The 16,198-nt window shown below is 38.5% G+C and overlaps 1 protein-coding gene across 6 annotated transcripts in view; it reads left to right on the top strand.

The window, feature by feature from the left end:
* Positions 1 to 16,198, top strand: part of FAM13C (family with sequence similarity 13 member C) — a 160,698-nt gene that overhangs the window by 103,860 nt on the left and 40,640 nt on the right. For all 6 annotated transcript variants that reach the window (XM_053207565.1, XM_015072836.3, XM_053207567.1 and 3 more), the window contains one exon: positions 3,500 to 3,584. In XM_053207565.1, the coding sequence (XP_053063540.1) occupies positions 3,500 to 3,584 (85 nt within the window). The remainder of the gene's footprint in view (positions 1 to 3,499; positions 3,585 to 16,198) is intronic.

Here is a 16,198-nt window from a genome sequence, read left to right as displayed (position 1 = left end):
AACTTAGAAGTCATCCAGTCTCAGGACCTTTATAGGCAGATGCAGACAGTCGGGCCCTGGGAGATGAAGTTATGAGTCAAGGCCTTAGAATTGGTATAGAGTTTGGCCTTGCACATGACAAGAGCTCTACCCAGCAGCCTCTGGGGTATAAAGATAATTCATAATAAACTCAGTGTTCAGTCCTTGAGTGTTTACTATATGCTGGTGCTGTGCAAAGTGCATTTCATATGTTCTTCCATTTAATTCTTACAACAGCTGTCATTGTTAGTGTTATTATTGCCTTTTTTTTTTACAGATGAAGAAACCAAGGTTTAGAATAGCCCAGATGCTTGCCCAAAGTCAGATGAATAGGATGTAGCAGAGCTGACATGTCCTCCTCTGCTTTGTAGAATATACAAGAAAACATGGAATCTGCAAGAAGCTGCTGGTTCTACATCCTCCCTCTAAATGGAGGGGAGGAATTTTTCTTTTTCTTTCTTTCTTTCTTTCTTTCTTTCTTCCTTTCTTCCTTTCTTCCTTTCTTTCTTTCTTTCTCTTACCTTTATTTCTTTCTTCTTTCTTTCTCTTCACTTTTACTTTTTAAATTGTAGTAATATATATATAACATTTACCACTTTAACCATTTTCAAACATACAGTTCATTGGTATTAAGTACACTCACATTGTTGTGAAACTATCACCACCATCCATCTCCAGAACTTTATTCATCTTTCCTATCTGAGATTTTGTACCCATTAAACCTAACCTCTCTTTCCCTCACCACCAACCCCTGGCAACCACCATTTTCTATTTCTATTAATTTTATTACCCTAGATATTGTCCTTTTGTGAATGTCTTATTTCACTTAGCAAAATGTCATCAGGCTTCATGTTTGTTGTAACATGTGTCAGAATGTTCTTCCTTTTCAAGGCTAAATAATACTCCATTGTATGTATATCACATTTTATCAATTCATCTGTCAATGGACGCTTGGGTTGGTTCTACCTTGTATTAGTCTGCCAATACTCTGTTAAAGTTGCCATTAAAAAAAAGACTGGGTGGCTGAAACAACAAACGTTTATTTTCTCACAGTTCTGGAGGCTGAAAGTCAAGGTGCTGGCAGAGTTGGGTTTCTCCTGAAGCCTTTCTCCTTGGCTGGCAAATAGCCACCTTCTCACGTGGCCTTTCCTCTGTGTGTGCATCCCTGGTGTCTCTTTCTCTCTGTAATTATAATTATACCAATCATGTTGAATTTGGACTACACCCTTATACCTCATTTTACCCTTAAAATCTCCAAATACAGTTACATTGGGGTTAGGTCTTCAACATATAAATTTGGGGGAGACACAATTCATCCCATAATATACCTCTTGTCTATTGTAAATATTGCTATGAATATAGGTGTACAAATATCTGTTTGAGTCCCTGCTCTCAATCCTTTTAGGGTATATACACAGTCGCAGAATTGCTGGATCATATGGTAGTCCTTTTTTAATTTTTTGAGGAAATGTTATTCTGTTTTCTATAGCAGCTGTACCACTTTACATTCTCATGGTGTCATTTCTTAATCTTCAGAATAGTTTTGCTCTTTTTTAAAGGTGTGCTCATTTCCAAGGTCCTTCAGTAGGAAGCTTGCCTGGAATTATTCTTTTTCTTCCCAGATGGTTGGAATTCTTTTCAGAAACTTGGTGTCCTTATTCCTCTATACCTCCTGTCAGTAACCTCAGGCTCTGACTTCCACATTCAGCTTCTGGGAGAGTATCCCAGAAAGGAGGAGAGAGCAGTAAAAAAATGATCTGGTCTCAGGTAGATGTCTCATCTGAACCGTGTGGTCTCAGTCAGCAACCCCTGAGCACAAAGGAGGTTTGTACCTTCATCTCTGAGCACAGCACAGGAGGTATCTGGAGCCCACTTAGCAGTGAACAACTTTGAAAACACTGCTTTGGGCTCATATTTGCTCACATAAACAGCATGGATGAGGGTATGGGTGTTGGAGTGGGTATTGTATAAGGGGAGGAGTTCAGTGTGAGGAGATGTTGGGGGTAGGTGCTTATGTGAGGTAAGGTATAAGGGTGTATATGGGGGTAGGTGTGTGTGTGTACTGAATAGATGTGAGAGTGGGAGTTGAGTATGAGGGTGTATGTAGGGTGTAAGGTAGGGTGCTTCCGTGTGCATGTGTGTGTGTGTGTGTGTGTGTGTGTGTGTAGTAGGGGATATAAGGGATGAGTGTGAAGGGTAGGAACGAGAGTTTATATGGGGTTATTTGTGGGTTACATTGTATGTGCAAAGTAGTGCAAAGGTAGGGGGTTGGACATGAGGGTGTGGAGAACAGGAGGTGAAGGTATATATGAGGTAGGGTGTGAGGGTATGTGTGGGATAGGAATGGGGGTATGTGTACGGAGTAGGGTGTGATGGTTGGGTATGAAGGTGTATGGGGAGTAGACTGTCAATAGAGTGTGTGTGTGTATGGGAGAGTCATAGTAGGCACAGGATCACTGGCTCCACTGCAGGTAGCCACCCCTGCCAGAAGCTCTGTGGGTGGAGGAGCTGCTGAGGCCTGCAGAGCTTTCCTGTTGCAGGGGAGTGGCTCCTGGCCAAGGCCTCAGGCGTGACTCACTTTCACCTGGTCAGGGGAATTAATTTGCTGGGCATCTGCATCATGGCAGGATACATGCATCAGTCTGTATGACTGTATTCTTATTAAGAACCATGAGAGAAATTTAAAATGGGAAATGAAGGGGGTGGGGTAGGGTTGTTCTGGGACCTCAGAAATTGCTTCTCCCTCAGTGGCTGGGTCACACTCAGTGACCAGGGCCCTCTGCCTTGCTTCTCCCACTCTGCTCCTGATAAAGGCAGTGATAGCCATTTCATGTGAGAGGAACAACTTCAGAACACACACACACACATGCATGCATACACCCCCCCCACACACACACACACACATACAGATGTAGATCAGGGAGCCCAGAAGCACCTCCCAGATGCTAGGCAGTCTCTGCAGCAGTAACTCTTTATGCACTGCAGTCTGCTGCAGTGTTCAGAGGTTAAGAGATGCTGGCTTTTATGAATGGTAGCCTGGGAGGGGCCTAATATCACTTGCTCCTGATGTCAGCACAATGAATGAAACACTTGCAAAGCGTAAAGCCTCAAGCACCCGGAGAAGCAGATACCATCTCAGATTGGTTCTCTTGGTGCAGCGTCTCTTGCTGACGAAATCACCAGTCCCGTGTGTGTCATATAAAGCCAAATACGTTAGGATTGAAATGAGGCAGAAACTGAGGTTGCATGTAGAATAATGTGTACCTGATTCTGGTACAATCAGCTCTGCCTGAAGCAGCTGTGGTTGAGATCCTCCTCCTGCCAGGCGCTGGAGGAAGTTGTTCTGCAGGAACTGCGGACTTACTGTTGTGTATTAGGCAGTTACTTAGCTAGCCTGATGTTCTGCTTTTGCTGGCAGAATTCCTTGCTGAAGCTCCAAGCCCTAGAAACTGATCTGTGCTCTGCATTTTTGACAAACCAGGAAGAAGCTGCTCAGGTGCATGGACTCAAGGACCCAGACCCAGTGTCGACCCAGAGTGTGCTTGCAGAAGGCGCAGATGTTGCAGGTAAGAGGCTGAGGTGGGGGAATGTCCTCACATGTACCATCAGGATAGTTCAGGCTCTTGCTGCTTTCTCCTAAACCTGGCCTCTTGTGGGAAACCATGCCTGGTGCAACAGAAAAGCTGAAGAGGAGCTTGAGTTGCAGTGGGGGAGCTGAGACGGTGCAGGAAGAATTAAGGTGTGTTCTGATACAGAGAATTCTCTCCAGCTGGGGGCCAAGCATCAGACTATGCATAAATAGGTGTCAGGTGAAAAACATCCACCACTACTCCTGGTCCTAATGAATGCCTGATTGGCCTCCTGTGACAAACAAGTAGTGTGCTTATTTTCTATCACTGCATGTAGATAATCTGTACTGTCGATTGTCATGGTATTTTTGAGGTATTCAGTTATGGGATAGTTTTAACATTACTACTTCCTTTCTTCTATTACCTGCTTGTAAGATGATTCATCAACATAGGAAAGTGGAGGTGAGTGGTGTAGCTCATTCCGATCCTATATTGTCTTTTTTTTGTCTCAATTTTTTTTTTTTAGCATTAACGTCTGTGTTGAAAAGTCTCAAAATTGGTTCTCATTTGTCTGATAATTTCTCTGGTTTTAATCCCAGGAATGGTAGATTGACTAAGCAGAAGGCAAACTAATGCTCCCTGAAAGATTTAGATAGAAAAGAAACACTAATTTATATGAGTAGAGATGAGAGCACAGCTTATCTTTTGTAACACAAATAGATCAGGGGTTTGTAAACTGGTTTCTAGATAGGTGGTAAAATTGGCTTAAGTGAGCTTGCTTCATGAGATGCCCTTTAGTTCCAAGAATTGAAGGAAGAGATTTAAGAAGGTAGAGTATTTCAGTATGATTATTAATAGTTCATTTAAAACATTACTGTTTAAAACAGATCCATATGGTCTAAGTAGGCAAAACTTCCAGTGTTTATTAATTAAGAATATTAACAACTAAGCATATTAATAATAGTGGCCAATAATAAAGCTATTAATGGTAGCTATTGTTATTGAAGACTTTTGTGATCCAGGCACTGTTCTAAGTACTTTGTATATTTTATATTAAATCTTTAAACAAACCTGTGAAATAATACACTTCACAGTAAGGACACTGAGGCCAGGTGCAAACCTGCTGTAAGTGATAAATTATTTCCTCATGGATGCAGGTGGCTAGTTGGGTGTCATTATTGTCTGGTGAGCTACCCTTGTTCTGTTGGCCATTGTGTTTGGATGGGAGGCAAGTAAAATGGGCAGAGCCCAATGTTGATCTAATTAGAGGTTTCAGTCAGATTATTAGACACACTCTTCTTCTACCAACCCCAACAAACCACATACAAAACACATAAAGAAATCTTAAGCCAGATATAAATTAACTTTTGAGTTATTTGATGTTTTGTGTAGCTACACAAGTATCTGGCAGAATTGTACAATATCTGCGTGTTGGATATGGATATATATATATTTTTAATTTTACATGATGACTTTTAAGTGCGTGTATTGTCTTATATTCTCCAAAGATCAGGAGTAGTTTTGCATTTTCTCATCCTGGATGGACAGGATTTGGACAACTTTATTAACACTCCTTGTGTAATGGAAATACATACTGAGTTCATGTAGGAATTGCCCATACATAGGAACCATCAATACATTGCATGTTAAGTGTTAAATGGCAGAAATGGACAGAAGGTTCCTTACAAAGGAGACTTGTGGGTTGGGTACTGAATTTTCCAAAATGTAGGTGAATCTGAGATGTTCCAGAGCCCTTCCAAGAGAGTCTATGAAAAAGAGACGTTTTCACTGTGTGTGTACTAGTCAAGATTTCTCACAAGTTTTCAAAGATAAAACCCATCTTGATGTTTTTCACCTTTGTAGTCTTTGTGAATAAGGAGTCTCATTTAGCTAAAATGACTGCATGAAACTTGATATGGGGAAAGTGAAGAAGCTCTAGCCCTTATATTGAAACTTGTAATATTTATTTGACACCTTTCTTCTCTAATTTTCCAATAACCCTTTGACACAATCTGGAAACCACCTGCTAGATGTTTTTAGGGACCTAAAAAGTCTCATCATTTGGCAGGAATATTGCCAAATTGGCAAGCATTTAGACTAGGTTTTCACAGATTAATTTATGGGATCGTTTAGTCTCATTGGCTTCCAAGATAAGTGTTTATAGGAAGGTCCTATATTTCTATTCCATGTGTCACTCAGAAGGAAGAAATGTTTGCTCATTTAGAGTCTTGGGCCCTGTGAAGGGATTTCTAGAGTGATCTTTGAACATCTCGAAGCTAGTTTTTATGTGTGTATAAATCTCTTTTGAGAGTGTGATCACATAATAGTACAAATGGCCATAAGTCTATAAAAGAATATAGTAATTTAAAATTTTGTGCTTTCCCAAAGTCTAACATCTAGCCCTGAGCCTTACATGTATATAAATATTCAATTACTTATTTTTGATATCAATAATTGCTATAACAAAGACAAAGCCCAAGGGGTGATTTTTATAGGAATTTCTGGACATAATATGCAACCAGTTCACTATTAAAAGCAAACACTTATAACTATAAATTGGTATGACATAAATAGGTTTCAAGCTTTCTTTAGACTCAATTAGGACCTGACCAGTAAAGTAAAACTTTTTCAGTAGGCATTTGAAATGATGATCTTAGCAAAGCATTATACTCTCTACATCTTGAGATCAAAGTATTGGGTTTTAACTTGGGTTTATGTATTGCAAAGATCAGTCCTACCTAGTAAAATACCTGAAATGTGTCTCCACTCTGGCAATGCAATTATGAACTGCACTTGCAGCAAAAACACATTTCATGGTACCCCTGGAGGAGCACTGTGTTTTAAATAGTGTTTGTGAGACTTCCTGCACATCACAATTACCAGGAAGCTTTGCAAGCTTCTGCAAGGATTCTTAGTCCTTATCTTTAGACAGTCTGGGGTAGAAGTCTTGTAATATTTATATTTCATAAACACTCCCAAATGGTGGGAACCATTATTTAAGTGTCTTGAATTATGAGAGAGAAGACCAGGTTCTCTCAGGTTCTCTTTGACTCTGCTTCACCTCAGTTTCATGGACAACATGGACTTACAACTCAGGGTCAGTGACCAGTTGGCTCAGTCATTTACTTCAGGAGGAGGAAGGTGCTTGAGCACCCAAGTCCTCAGGCTAGAAAAGGGTGGGATGGGACATGGGCAAGGGACAGGGACAGATTTGAGGGGTGTAGATGTAGAGGCCCTTAGAAAAAAATGACACCTGCTAGATAACTTCAAGACTGTACATAGGGTAACCAATTGTCATGGAATGTCCAATTTGTCCAGGAATGTGTCCCAGTTTTATCATTAAAAGTCACACATGCTTGGAATTCTTAGTCCTAGGTAATCTGTGACAACTAGTCACCCTACTTGTAGGTTGCAAATTGCCTAATTTGATATGGAAACCCCGAAAGCACTTAGGCTCAAAAATCCGAACTGCATCAATAGCCTTTTACAGTTGAAGCAAATGCTTCCTCTGTTGCATTAGTAAGGATCTATTCTGGTGTTGTTGAACGGAAAATGGAATGAAAATTTCTTTTCAACTGCTTGTCATTTTCTAAGTTTGCAGAAGGACTGTTTGTTCCACATGACTAAGCATAGTAACCCCTGTTCTGTGTGACCACAGGTGATTGAATGGTTTGGAATTTGTGGCAAAAGCTGTCACCAGTGATAAAGACTTATTACTAGAAATAATAATGCCACAGCAGTTTCTAATTAATTTCTTTTACTGTAAAATCTTGATTTTCAAATCTAACTATTTGGGTAAGAGCCTTGTTCCTAATGTTGATTATTAGAAAAAACTAATACAGGCTATAATAATTCCCATAACGAATTCTTCATGGTTTGTAGGTCTTTTCCTGATGTTGAAGTTAAGATGGGGCAGAGTTAAAGAGGACCTGGCCTTCTCTCTCACATTTCAAGACACTGTCCACTTGACCAGAAGTTCCCAATTACTTGGGAGTGATTATTACACTTCCAGATGTCTGAGCTCTCCATCTTAAAAGGAAAAATTTAAATGTAGGTTGAAGCCTGAAAAATCTCCATGTTTGAAAATCTCCCCCTCGTAATTCTGAGGAGCAAGTAGATTTAGGAACACTTTCTAGAGCACAATACTCCAGAGCTTCTCTAGAGAGTACCATGCAATGTGTTCTTCCTGCAGGTGGAGTTTATAATTGGCCTTCTGGAAAAGGGGACATCTCAAGTATCCCACTAGGTGGGGCATCTACATAACTTGGTTTCATCCTATCTGGCAGTAGTCCAGACACTGTTTGAAAGTTGGTAAGAGGGGGTCCATTACTTCAACCTTGTAAGTGCACAGAATTCCAAATATTCTTTAGAAACTTTGTTTATTATGGGTCAATGTGTATGTATATGTATTATTTCTAAGTCCTTCCTGAACCTTTTTATATTTTCAGTATGTACCACCTGTTGCTTTAACATTAAGAAATGGCTACCACTGTAGAAAGTAGTACTTCATCTTTTCAGTTTCTTTAAAGTAGTGGTTTTCAATCAGGGTTGATTTTTTTTTTTCATCTCTCTACCTTCCTCTCTCCCTACCTTGGGGATATTTGGCATTATCTAGGAACATTTTCAGTATCGCAGCTTGAAGGTGAGTGCCACATTTAATGAGTAGAGGCCAAGGATGCTTCTGAACATCCTGCAATGTAAGGAACCCCCAATGTCCACCCCACCACCCCAATAAAGAATTATCTGGTCCAAGATGTCAATAGTGCCAAGATTTAGAAACACCCTTTTAAAAGCTTTTAAATGCATACCATCAGTATTATTAACAGCACTAACAATGACATTTTCATTTGTGTCAGACATTGTTACATGGGTTTCCCTGTTTTATGTTCACAGTCCTGAATGAGGTAGGTGCCATTATTATCCCCAGATGGAAGATGAGGAAATAAGCTTGGAGAGTTAGTGTAACTTGCTGAGGGTCCCACAGCTACTGAGTGGTAGAGGTTGGGAGGAAATGGGAGGAAGAGAGGGTTTCCCAGTCAGACTCCATAGTTTAGTGCTTCACACTATACTATTAGCTATCCAGTCTAAATATTAAGTCCCCATGGTTCTAATATTCTAGAATTTGAAATTAAGCCCATAGCCAACCTATGTACTCTATTAATGTGTTATGAAAGTCATATTTTCTTTATCCACTCCTGAGTTTGTTTTGTCAACCTGAAGGGACCTAGATTTATAGTTGAATAACCTGTTATAACCCCTCTTCACATATTTATTTCAGGTCCTATGATCTAAACCATCTCTAGAACCCTGTACCTTTCTTAATATGCATTTACCTGACCTGCATAATGTATTCCAGATGGAGTCAAATAGAATTTTATTTGTAGATATGATACCATTAGGGGAAATTGGCAACATGGACAAGGGATCCTTCTATTATTTCTTGTAACTACATGTGAAGTTACAATGATCTCAACAAAAAATGAATTAATATCTAAAAAATATGGGCATGGGGGTGTTTTATTAATTACAAAATATTATACTTGTTATATTGTTTTCCAAACTCTTCCTAGAGATGCATGTTCTTTTCTTGGCCTTTTTGTCATAGAACTGTATTCCATTAGAGCTCCCAAAATTCCATTCCCTACCAAACTAATAGTTTAGTGCTTATTATTAAGAGTACATGGATTAGTTTTCTCCAGCTGCATTGCCTACTGGCTCACATTGAAGGTCGTCTGTCACTGTTGAGCTTCCTCATGCTTTGCGAGCTGCTTTTGTAGTAGCTTAGCATTTTATTCTTTGAAAAATATCAATATCATCTGCAAATTCAGACTCGCAAAGCTACTACCTCTTCTATGTCATTTTTGAAATGTAAAATAAGGTTAACCCAGGATCCATTTGCAAGGATTAGTACTGATATTTCCATCATAAAGATACTAATTCATCTCTGTTCTTTGGTACATATTGTTAAGTGGATTTTGTAATCCACTGCAAAACATTTAGCTCAATCACCATTTGGTTTTGTTTTTAAACAATTTCTCATTTAAAAACCATGCCATGCACTTCTTGAAAGCCCAAATAAATTATATTCATTGGCTCTACCTTGTTCGGAAACATAATTCTTTGCAGAACTTGATGAGCAGGTTGGGTGATCTTGGACAAGTGATTTGTTCTCTCTATGCATCAGCTTCCTTTTCTTTAATATGGGAAAAAAGAATAGTATTTACTTCTTAGATTATTGTGAAACTATTGTAGCATAATACATATGAGGCACTTAGCACATCCCTCTTAGTAAATGGTCAATAAATGTCAGCTATAATTTTTTAAAAACCTGGGAATTCTTTCTGTCATCAGAGCTTATGTTGCCTTTTTTCCAACTGATAATGTTTACCCTTGTCTTTATCTACTCTCATAATTCTAGCTACTTTCAAGGTGTTGAAATGCCATTAGTACTGTTCATTTCCTAGGTTCCCTCTAGAACATTGCATATGATTGACATTACACTAATTCTCTTCAGCAAAAAGTATTTATAACAGCAATAATCTACAGAGCTGATGGTTGAATAATTACCTCCTATTAAAGTTGAAACTACATTTGTTACCATAAACCTATCCTGTGCTAAACCTATGACATAACTTGGCTGGAAATTATCTTTACTGTTAATAATTTTCCCCTGGTACTTTTATTACCATCTTCATAGTGTCTGAAATAGGGGGCTTCACATTAGCCCCTTGTTTTCCAAATAAAGTTTTTTTAATGATTTCGAAATTCATAGATGACAGTATATTCTCTAAGTCTGTTTCCATAACTGCTTTATAGGGAAAGGAAAAAAAAAACAGTCCTACAGCTTAAACTCTAGGTGACTATTTTTAACAAGATTTTTAAATTCAGTTTTTAAGGCAGGTCAAGGACTGTGGTAACATTTGTCCTTGCTATAACTCTTTATAAATGAGGACTCTGACTTAGAAGAGCCTTACCTGGCCAAGGACATAATAATTGTGAGCAAGTGGCATCTCAGACCAAGTCTGATTGCATCTCAGACTTTTGGCTAAGATCAAGTATAGTGTCAGACCAAGTTTGGGGCTCTGACTAGAGAGTCCAGGCTTTTAACTTGTAGATTTATAGTCGTGTTTTTTTTAATTAATTTTTTAAGAAGTGTTAGGTTTATAGAAAATTGAGCAGACAGTACAGAGAATTTTCATATACCCCCTTTCTCTTTCACATAGTTACCCATATATCATGCCCAGATACTTGGTGTCTAACACTGTTCTGGATGCCCAACCCTACCATCCCCAAGCTCAGCGTGAACAACCTTTACTGTCTCTTCCAGTTCCATGAGGATCATACTTTTTTGTGGCTCTATGTGGAGCTTTGGGACTAACTTCTCTGACCAAATTTTCCTAACTAACATTGGATGAGGCTCATAAAGATACAGACCCCAATTGAAGATTAGAATTTCCTTTGATAGCCTTCCTGTTTGCTTTGTATATTCAATTTTCCTTCTGCTTTGCAAAGTACATCTGCTATGAATGTGAATGCTTACAAAGATTGCTTGTTATCTTAATAGAATTTTATCCGCTGTACCACTGAGGTGGTCAATTGTGCAGGAGTTGACTAGAGGACCTGGACAGTCTTTTAGCCTGAAAAATAACCAGAACACAGTATCCAGCTTTCTCTATATATCAAGAGGGTGCTTCCAAATCTTGGACATTATCGTGGATAGTGATAGATGCTTGCTCTTTCCCTGGTTCCACAGTTCAAGCAGAGCTCTGTAATCTGAGCATTTGGCTCCACTTTTGTGACATGGGGAGGGAAAAAGTTGTTCATTGGCCTTGGCCATTTCCCTTGTTAATTTCTCAACTGTTCTTTGGTAGTATGCATATAGGCAAAAGAATAAGTCTTGGATAATCAGAGAATAAGGTACAAAGCTTCATTTAGCCACCTGGTAGATTTGTCTAGAAGATTTGCTTCTTTCCTTACCAAATTGGACATTTGGTTTCGTCCTGTGTAGAAACTGCCTCCAAAAATATTAATTATTCCCACTTCAAATGTTCTACTCCAAAACAATGCAAAAAATGGATTTCTTCCCTTTCTCATTGTGACAGGATCTGGAGATCTCACATCTGTCCTCAGCATAGGTCATGTTACTATAGCCCATGGGTAGAATTTACTTTGATTTAGGTTAGAAGTCATTAATGTCTGAAGACCTCAGTCTTTCATGGACTAGAAGCTTGTGTTCACTCCATGTTTCCTGAGTATAAACTCAACCTCTGTCACTTGCCTCTCCTTCCTTCTCACCCATCCCCACCACCATGCTATCACTTTGTTTCTATTCTTCTTTTTTTTCCCACAGCTTTCTGGCTGCTTCTCTTTCTCAGCCATGACCTTGCCACTTTGTCTTCCTCTGTCTCTATCCATTCTAGTTGTCTTTACTGCCTCTTTTCTTTTACTTTGTGACCTTATTTTGCTAAGCTAGTTATGGTATGGAATTAAAATGTATTTAAGATACTTAATTTTGTCTGGACACTTAAATTTATTGAACATTATTATTCTGAAAATTTGGGTGATTTCAAACTGTTTTCTTTTCCCCAAATGATACTAAAAGGTTAGTATAATAGTATATAGGATAAACAACATGTTAGCCAAATGGGAATGTGATTTTCCTTTGGTTGAGCCTTTGTGGATACTGTTTTGTTTTGTTTTGTTTTCTAACTAGAAGTCATTTATTCCTTATTCTTACCATTGAGACTATAAAAATACTAGAAAAGAACTATTTTTATTTTATTTTATTTTATTTTAGTCATTCCAAGGCTTTTTTAAAATTTAAATCCAAGTTAGTTAATATATAGTGTAGTAATGATTTCGGGAGTAGAATTTAGTGATTTATCACTTACATATAACACCGAGTGCTCATCCCAACAAGTGCCCTCCTCAATACCCATCACTCACTTAGCCCATGCCCACACCCAATATCCCTCCAGCAACCCTCAGTTTGTTCTTGGTCTTTAAGAGTCTCTTAAGGATTGTCTCCCTCTCTGTTTCTATCTTATTTTTCCTTCCCTTCCCCTATATTCATCTGTTTTCTTTCTTAAATTGCACATATAAATGAATTCATATATTTGTCTTTTTCTGACTTACTTCACTTAGCATAGTACATACACTGTAGTTCCATCCATGTCATTGAAAATGGCAAGATTTCATTCTTTTTGATTGCTGAGTAATATTCCATTGTATATATCACATCTTCCTTATTGTCTATTATGAAACTGCATATAAGTTATGATTGGACTTGTAAAATAATCAGTGACAATATACCCTGAAGATTTATGTATTTGGGTATTTCTATGATTTATATATGTTATGTTTCCTTGGTAAAAGTATTGCTTATGTTAGATATAATCACAACAACTCAAGAAAAAATATTCTGAAATTGTCCTCTTATAATTTTCTAGGAAACAAGAGGTATGAAGTTAAATTTAACTTAAGAACTATTCACAAGGGTGCCTGCCTGGCTCAGTCAGTAGAGCATGCAACTCTTGATTTCAAGGTCATGAGTTCAAGCCCCACATTGGGTGTAGAGCTTACTTAAAAAATGTACTTGACCTTACAATAATCATGCAGTAAAAAAAAATACCAAAAAGAAAAACAAAACTACTCAAAAGCCTAAAACCTGGTTCTGTATTTACTGATGGAAATTTAATTAGAAGATTGTATTTAAAAATGCAGATGAAAGGAAAAGGTTTAGATCTGAGCTGAGGCTTCTTGATCCATGTAGTTTTCTGGGTTTTAGGGAGAAATTTGGGATTTTTCATTATTCAGCTAACCCAATGCCCTCACCTATTAGCCATTCATTTTAATTGTAATCAGTACATTGACTCCTTCAAAATGAAAATGAGGCAGACGGCTCTGCCTCCTCCTGCAGATGACAGATTTGGGGAAGTACATGCTGAGATCAAACCCAGCTGGACTCTGTCTCCTGAGTTCCATACCTACACATATCCAGGGCCTCCTGGACACTTGCACTGGATGACCAAAACTGCCTGTTAACTCAGGGTATCTAGAACTGAATTTATCTTCCTTTCCCCCAGCCAACTCTTCTACCAAGTTTCTTAACTAGGTAAAAGATACCACCATAAATACAAAACAACAGCAAGTAACATTTATTGATGGGTTATATCCCCTCCCCTGGGGCACTGTCCTAATCACTTGAGATTCCTTGTCTTCTTTTCAATTCTCCAACAATTTATGAGGTAGATACTGTTTTGTCATCCTTCCCTGAAACAGGGCTCTGGCATGCAGTAGATGGCTAATAAACATTTGCTGAATGAATGAATTCCCATTATATAGATGGGAAAACTGGGAATGTAAACAGTGAATAATGTGTCCCAGGTCACATACATGACAAAACTGGGGCTTCAATCTAGGTGTTTCTGAGCGTATGAAAAATCCTCTGTGAGGGGCGCCTAGGTGGCTCAGTCAGTTAAGCGTCCAACTTCAGCTCCAGTCATGAACCGACTTCAGCTCAGGTTATGATCTCGCGGTTTGTGAGTTCTGCCCCATATTGGGCTCTGTGCTGAGAGCTCAGAGCCTGGAGCTTCTTCAGATTCTGTGTTTCCCTCTCTCCCCTACTCATGCTCTGCCTCTCTCAAAAATAAATAATAAAATATTAAAAAAACTTTTTTTAACCTCTGTGCTTTTTTTTAAATCCTGTGCTTTTAACCATGATGGCAAAGTGACTCTTAGACCTGCAGAGTGCCTTCCATAAGGCCCAGCCCTGCTTTCACAGTGACAAATTTCCCACCCTTCTACCTCACTGATGTTTCTGGTGGTTGTCCACAGAAGCTGGCACTAAAAAGCCTACTTGGAGTGCCACCCACACCCCACTTGGTGACTCAGCCAGCCTTACCAATGAGGAATCTCTCTTCCATCTGTCCTTATGCTTAGCCCCACCCAATCTAGCCTTGGAGATACTGCTGCTCACCTCTTGGTAGGTAGTCTCTGAGCAAGCAATCTCACCTGTGTCCCCAGATTTAGTTACTGGGATGACTTCAAGATTACCCATGTACTTTCTGTTGTAACCCCATAGCTAACCTACTAAGTGCCTTCAGGTGCTCAAATTCAACATACCTAAAACTGAACCCACTGTGTATCCTTCAGTTGTTTTGGAGAGGCTGGCTGAGAACTCTAATGCTTGTACCTTGTTAGAATTATGGACATACTTTTGACTTATCTAGCTTTTAAAACCAATAAAGGCTGACATTTGGCATTTTGGAATGTACCTGAATGCTACCTATAAAAGCCCACCATGAAGGCTAAACCCAAGAGTGCAAATTAACAAATCCACAAGACTATGGCTAATTTATTACTCAATTATATTTCAACAGTACATCTCAAATGGTTGCAAATAGAGATTTATTTGAATTTTTAATTGCTTAAAAATTCATATTAGATATATTTTTAAATCTGACTGACTTATTAAACAGCTATAATACAACATCTGTTTCTGTCTGGGGTTGCAGCAAGATCAGAAGTGGTCTCTTGGCCTTCACGCACTGATGATAATTATTTCTCTTCTTTGTTCCCTACTGCTCAGTAAGTGGGCCACTGGAAACATCCGTTGGCTCCCAGGGTCAGAGATGTGGAGTCTTCTACCATGGACACTGGTCAAACCTTCCCTGGAACTAACATAGTTTATATCACCCTGCATACTGAATTTAAAATGGAGATCATATTACTATCAGCCTCATGTGGTTGTTATGAAGATTAAATACATGCAAAAACTCTTACAGGTTTGAAGAAATAAGTCAGTTACTCCAGAAATATTACATATGATTATTCTTATTTATAACTAAGAACTGATAGGAGGGACAATATGTTGAGGGGTATATTGGTTCTCATTTCCCTTATTAACCCCACAGGGATTCTGAGTATAATTCATGTTCAATAAGAGAAGATAATATTCAGTTCCTTATTCTGATGATGATAATTACTATAAAATGATGGTTTTCATGGTTACTATGTTTAGCAGCTTCTATGCCTTATCTCAGTGTTTCACCAAATATGCTAGACAAAGGTCCATGGGCAAATATTGTTAGTTTTACTAGAAATTTATTTTAATGTGTATTATTCAGAAAAATAGTAACTAGCACATCAAATTCATTATGTCTTGACCACCATAACTTAAGATGAAGCCAAAATTAAAAAATAAAAACAATTATAGGTTGAAATTTTATCTATCCATTTAAAATACATAGTAAATATATTAATTTATATAAAATATGTACTCTTTTGTACATATTCTACTCTATATCTATATACAGATCTTCAGATTTTCTTTGACTTATAATAGGGTTGCATCCAGGTAACACACTGTAAGCTGAAAATATTGTAAATCAAAAATTCACAGAGGGGCACCTGGGTGTCTCAGTAGGTTAAATCTCTGCCTCTGGATTTTGTCTCGGGTCATAATCTCATGGTTCGTGAGTTTGAGCCCCATGTTGGGCTCTGCACTGACAATGCAGAGCCTGCTTGGGATTCTTTCTCTCCCTCTGTCTCCGCCACCATACTCTGTTCTTTCTGTCTCTCTCTAGAAATAAATAAAAAAAACATTAAAA

Source organism: Acinonyx jubatus, chromosome D2 (assembly GCF_027475565.1).
Source record: "Acinonyx jubatus isolate Ajub_Pintada_27869175 chromosome D2, VMU_Ajub_asm_v1.0, whole genome shotgun sequence".
Lineage (NCBI taxonomy): Eukaryota > Metazoa > Chordata > Mammalia > Carnivora > Felidae > Acinonyx > Acinonyx jubatus.
The sequence above is the reverse complement of the archived record's forward strand: the minus strand, read 5'-3'. Positions and strand labels throughout refer to the sequence as shown.